Genomic DNA, 6,285 nt, shown 5'->3' on the forward strand with positions numbered 1-6,285 from the left:
ACCGTGCGGCCACTTCCTGGTTCTTAACAGCCGTTTAAAGCTACAGCAGTTCAGCAACCATCATCAGCATGTCGGCCAACCGAGTCAAGGTCCGCCTTGTCCCCGGCTGTTCGGACGGCGATCCTCTCCATGTGCCTCCTCCAGGAGCCCATTCCCAGCTTGATCCGCCGACTCTGTATCTGGAGAAGATTGGCCAACAATGGATGGAGAGCCGAGGTGAGGCTAAGCCAGGTGTGCACTACATCCTAAAGGACCTTCCCTTCGGTTACACCCTCTGGCATCGCCCCAGACCGTCGAAACCAAGCCATCTCGACAAATACCTATATGGCCATCCTGGAAAGAAGGCATTCGATTCGCCGAACCGATTCTTTCCTCACTTTGAGCATCTGATGAAGAACCATGGCAGCAACATAGGCTGTCCATGCACTGTTTGCAGTGGCACTGCGGGAATACTCCCAAAGACTTCAGCAAATAGCTCGCAGACACGAACGCCGAGCGTGGCTTCCTCGCGAAGGTCGAACTCTTCTGTGTCAGTGCAGAGTCGACCTACTAGCGCACATCGCATGCAACAGCTGCCGGCTGCACCGCTTCCTATTCAGGCGTTGCAGCACAAGGGTCGCCCGAAGAAGATCACTCCGGGTCTAGACACGACCAACGTGGACAGTGAGGGCACTCCAGACGTCTACAGGAATCTCATCGATAAGCTTCGCCGGCATCGCGATGTGGACGAACCCATACTTGAGCCCTTAAGTCCAGACTGGCGAGCCGAACAAGATCACCTTACAAAATTCCTTAACGACATCAAGACCCAGGAGCAATGGATACCACGCATCGGGGACATCGTGTTGTATATACGCAACATGCCTGACACCGTTGAACTGGTTCGAGACATCACCACCGGCGAGCTCCAGCTGTACGATGAGCGCCGCAAGCAGCATCTGGGTACTCCACAATGGGCGGCAGGCCTGGTCACTGAGCCGGCTACTGGCACCACGGTCGCTGAGCTCGTCACCTCTACTCAGGAGCGCAGTGTTTCCAGCATAGGTGTACGCGTTGAACCGATCCCAAACCCTAATGAGTCGGACAAGTCGCTTTCTAAGAGACACAAGTACGTCTTGTTGCGACAGACAAGCCCGTTCATGATGTGGAGAGATCTCTTGCGTCGCATCCCTCAAGAAGGATGGCATGACACGGTCAAGAACGCTCTCGCCCTGATGTCGACGCTCTCTCTAATGGGCAAGTATCGGTTCCGAGGATCTTGGCCTAACGCGAGCATATATTGCCATGGCATCTACGTTGGTGCTGAGATGCTCGCCGTGGGTGACACAGTCCGTCTCCTGCCCAACAAGCAATCTGGTCAAACTGGCTGTACGGACGTCATGAGCATCAAATCGATTCGATTGAAGTGGACCAATCTGGATAAGGCCTCTGACAATGACTACGACGAAGGACGGCCATACAACTCTGAGATCTGGATATACGGGTCCGCATATACGAGCGACGGGTCACGCTCGAACAAGCTGTGGGTTTCCGAGCAAAACGTCGAGGCTCCGCGAGTTGCAAACGACTACGCAGACTGGTACCCATTGCATCCTGCCGATAAGGAACTGGCAATACCTTACTCACGCGTCCTCGGTCGCCTGCATGAGCGCGATGCCATGGCCTACTTCCTCAAGTCCGACGATGACAATCCTCCAGGACTCGACGTTGGCCGGCAATCTGTAGTAGAGGCGCGCGCCTTTGCTCGGAAACACGATCATCGTATAGCAGCGGAGTCTGATGCCACCTGGTACTGGGGAGATGACCGGGCCGACGCTCTGAATCTCCACATCATCAACGGTCTCGACGTGTCTAGATACGACCTCGACCGCGATGTCAAAGATCTTCGACGCAAATACCGGCAACTTGACGCTGTCGCGAATGGGGAAGCCAAGTCTGCTCTAGAGACGCTTGGCAGCAAAGGACTCCGCAGCTTCATGGCACCCACCTTGCCACTCCGCACGAGCGGCGCGAAAGCACCAAGTGATAGTGGAAGTTCGTCTACCGCAAGTGCCAGTCAAGCCTCCCGAAAGCGCACGCACATTGTCGACCTGGACGACGACGAGGATGATACCGAAGAAGACGACCTTGATGGAGAGATTAGGGAGCACACCAAGGTCGTCGCGGAAGACCGTGAACGTCCGAAGAAGAAGCCAAAGGTTATGGTCGTGATTGACTGAAGAGCGAATGGGTGCATATGAACCCGACAGTCATGGTTTGGTATGAGCCATATGGTACGAAGATGATACATGGCATATGCCCTTTATGGCGAGAGAAGTTATGATACAGTGGAGGATACGATGGTGGAGACGAGAGCTAAACTACCTGTCTACGATGGCGGGCATGGAGGATCACTGTTGATACCGATACCCATTACTGCAGTATGACCGAGCAAATGCATGTTCATGTACTGGAATAGATGGATACGACATTAGGGCAGTTGACGAAACTGGCCTATTAGCTGCCACAATAGCAACATACGATTAATATCTTCATTTGCATTTCACTTTGATGTCGCACTCACGAAGCAACCCAAAGCGCATACTTAACCCCATCAACCACTTCCAACCCCTCCACCATCTCAAACTCCTCCGTATCAACATCATCAAGCTCAACATCAACCCCCACCACCATCTCCACCTCATCCCCCGCCCCAAAATACGCCCCCTCACTAACTTTCTCCGCCCCCATCTTCCCCGTACCCTCCAACATCGCCAGCTTCTGCACCCGATACGCCAGTACCACCGGGCCCTTATCCGTATAACCCACTTCTAACACGTTCTTCCTCGACCGCGACGCGCTCGGTCCGAGTGAAAGCCCTGGACTGGATATCCCGGCGCTGCCTTCATGTTCTGCTTCTCGGGATGTGGAGGAGGTGAATGTTACGCCCGTGGCTAGAACGACGCCGGTGATTAGGAAGGTGGATGCGTCGGGGGTGTTGCGGAGGGTGTCTTGTACATCTGAATCTTCTTCCACGGCTTTTAGATAGTCTTTTGAGGGTGTGAATGTGGATATTGTCATGCTTTCTATCGTATACGCTTCTTGGTCGCTTTTTGCGCGTCGCGAGGATGCGTTGATGCCAAAGCCGAGGAGTTCGAGGATCTTGGTGAAGAGCCCGATTTTGTTAGTCTTACTCGCTTCGGTTGATATGCGGTAGTTTTGAAGTGTCTTGGAAGAGGGCGGAGAAGGGAGAGGGTGCGATGTGAGGACGTTGTCGGGTTCGGAGATGCGGTAGAGGATGTTGCCGAGGCGGACGGTGTCTTCGTAGTTTATCTTTTCGTCTGGGACGAGGAAGAAGGATGGGGGTGTGCGGTGGGGGGTTGGCATGGTGATCTGATCGGTTGGTACGGTTGATAACCCTGGAGAGTTGGGAGAGTTGGGAGAGTTGGGAGAGTTGGGAGAGTTGGGAGTCTTTCGGGCTTTGCTCTTGAGCTTCAAGTCTTCTCGCGAGGGACTTTGGATGTTTACGTTGGAGGGTTGGTAAGTCGACAACGGTGGGATCGGTGACAGTGGCCGTTTGGACAATCGTATGCGCTGTGATGGAAATAATCTTAGTCCAGGGACGCACCGAACCTTGTTTCAAGATCGAAGAAGCGCGTGCGACTTGTTGCTGCCGCTTCACTGCTGCGAGTTGTGATGGTTGGTGACGCAACATGTTCATGATAGCACAGCCCGGCGCGTATGCATTGTTGCGGCACGGTCATGTAGATGTGCCCAATCGTCACACAACACATCCTTGTCATTCGTTGCGGGGTTAATGTTCCTACTATCCCAGGTCAATCGCCTCCCTGAACACTTGCGCTATCTCCTCGGTGGTTCTGTACCCTTTTACCTCGAGCTGCCACGGACAGAGGTACCACTGATTCTTGGCTTTCGGCGTCATCAGGCGAAGCACTGCTCGCATGCCGGGATAAGATGTCAATTTCTGCCAGCGCTTTTGGCTCAGCTTCACTTTTGCGAAGTCCAATACGTTCGCTGCCATGCCCACAGCAATTGGTGTGGCGTATGAGGTGCCGTGTAAGAGGATGCTTTCGCCCTGCCATCTGGACTCGATTGCAACTCCCAGAGTTCTGAAGCAATCACCGTCTTCATTATCCGGGTTCATGCTATCGCTGGATCCGTTACCGTCGGATGCAAGGATGCAGAATATGCCCTTCTGGTTGGATGGGAAGGCGAGTCCATTGTTTAGCCCCCAATTACCCGCTGCGGCGAAAACAATCCTGGGCGGAGTATCGTCATGTTCGGGTGAAATCGCCTCGCGGATCGCAGATCGAATCTCTGGGATAGTTTCACGAAATCCCAACGATAAAGATATGATGTCGGCATCGTTGTCGCATGCCCATCGAATAGCCTGTCACTTGTCAGCTTCCGCTGCGTCTTGCGTGTTTGTCACATACTGAGGCAATATGCTGCATGCTTTCCAGGCGGAAGGTCTTATCGTCGGAAACTTTGGCGATCATCAGTTCCGCATGGACGGACGTATTGAGTATCAGGCGAGCTATGTGCGTGCCATGGCCACATCTATCATGGTAGGACTTGGAGTCATCATCGACCCAGCTGTGCCCATCCACGACTCTACGCTTGAAGCTGCGCACGGTAGAATCGGTAAGGTCTAAACCGGTGTCGATGATGCAGACCTTGGTCTTCTTGATGTTTCTGGGAAACGCTCGGGGGATGTGCTGTTTGTTGAATCTTGTTAGGTTCGTGAAGAACCCGCGCGCTAGATTCGCATTCCTGGATCCTGTTAATAGAGTGATATCTGAGGGTTGGAGACTCTTACTTGGCGTCTCCATGTGCTGCAAGCTCTTCGAAACCATCCATAAGTACATCGGTCAGGAGCGGGGCGGCGGGACTGCCCTCGTCGGTACGATCTGATGCTAAGCTTGGTTTGCGAGCATGTCCACCGTTGTTCCCGATGCTGTCGCCTGCCACCTGATGGTCAAAAGCTCGACTATTGATAGGAGCTTTTGCAAGCATAGTGATGTTCTGACGAATCGAGAGATCTCTTGGGATAAGTGCTGCCTTCGGGTTCATAACTAATCCCATGTTCCTCTCGAGATGCACAACCACACTGTCGTACAGCACCTTGGTCGGCAGGTACTGAGGGTCCTTGGTACTACTCCTCTCACATTCCTCTAATAATAGCTCGTTGAAACCAAGACACCCTTCGATCGCATTAATGTAGTGCCCGCGCGCATATCCGTCATCGGGAAGGTTTGCTAAGATCTCTTTGAGCACTTGTTGTAGACCATTAGCAGCAGCCGCTTCTGTAGGAGATTCAACGCTCTCAATGGATCTTCCGATCTCAATCTCAAGCAACAAGCGGGCAAATGAGACCGTGATCCATCGAGAGCTGTGTGGAGGTGAATCTGGTGTGGCGTCGGCAAACGAACATCTGATGTAGGGCGAGTGTATGTCTATCAAAACTTCCTCGCTGTCCTTCTGGAGGAAGTTTATGGTCTCGCAATCCCATGCTCGTTGCATCCAAGGCCCTCTGAACAGGTGCAGTAGGCACCGGGCCAGCGATAGTGCAAGTACGGCCTTGTCATTCGGTGGAAACGCACCATTTTCGCGTGCAGGAAGAAACAGGCCATTGTCGAGTAATGATTTCAGAGACACAGTTGGATGCGCATTGATATGGGGTTGTGCCTTTTCCATTGTTGTCGCGTCGAAAAGGTGATTGCTGTCAAACTGGAGACGCAAGTATTGTGGCGCCGACCGGTCGGTACAATCAGAGCGTAGGGTTTTACACATGTCAGTAATGAAGTCACCCCTTGGTTGGTGAAACCTAGTATTGGGAATTAGGTGCTGAATGATTGAGGGATTCTAGATAGCTTACATGGGAATAGAAGTACAGGTACTTTCTTTCCAAGCGGCAGAGGCTTTGCATGGCGAGAGATACGTTCTGAAGGTCCCGTGAGGTTCGACATTCTCGATCTCAAAGCCATTCAGTCGCAGCATTGCGCAATGCGAAGCACAAGAAAGTAGCTTATTCCGGAGAACGTCGAATAGTCGAGTAGTCGAGTTCCACGGCGCGCGATTCTCCCACTGAGTGACCGCAACAGTGGCCTTGTGCTTATCCTTGGTACCTTTCGGTTGTTCTTGCTTCTTCAGAGACTTCATGCATGCAACAAACAACATAGCTTTGTACTGCCCGCCTCGTAGATGATCCATGCTGTGCTCGAGGATGAGCAGGTCGCGGCAGTCCTTGGTAGCATCGTTGCCGCTGTGCCAACACTTTTCCAT

The 6,285-nt window shown here is 52.8% G+C and overlaps 2 protein-coding genes across 2 annotated transcripts; one reads left to right on the forward strand and one right to left on the reverse strand.

Moving 5' to 3' along the window:
• Positions 1–563: 563 nt before the first annotated feature.
• J4E88_008386 (uncharacterized protein) lies at positions 564–2,219 on the forward strand (the record flags this gene model as incomplete). Its single annotated transcript, XM_049401996.1, has 1 exon — positions 564–2,219. One exon carries the CDS (start codon positions 564–566, stop codon positions 2,217–2,219), a length of 1,656 nt encoding a protein of 551 aa, XP_049252094.1.
• Positions 2,220–2,559: 340 nt separating this feature from the next.
• J4E88_008387 (uncharacterized protein) lies at positions 2,560–6,285 on the reverse strand (the record flags this gene model as incomplete). The annotated part of the gene is given in 6 exon segments (XM_049401997.1): positions 2,560–3,573; positions 3,872–4,390; positions 4,437–4,773; positions 4,820–5,722; positions 5,942–6,265; positions 6,278–6,285. The coding sequence occupies 6 exon segments, from the start codon at positions 6,283–6,285 to the stop codon at positions 2,560–2,562; spliced, it is 3,105 nt and encodes a 1,034-aa protein (XP_049252095.1).

The sequence above is a fragment of the Alternaria novae-zelandiae genome, assembly GCF_023758075.1.
Source record: "Alternaria novae-zelandiae strain BMP 2774 chromosome Unknown scaffold_19, whole genome shotgun sequence".
Classification (NCBI taxonomy): Eukaryota; Fungi; Ascomycota; class Dothideomycetes; order Pleosporales; family Pleosporaceae; genus Alternaria; species Alternaria novae-zelandiae.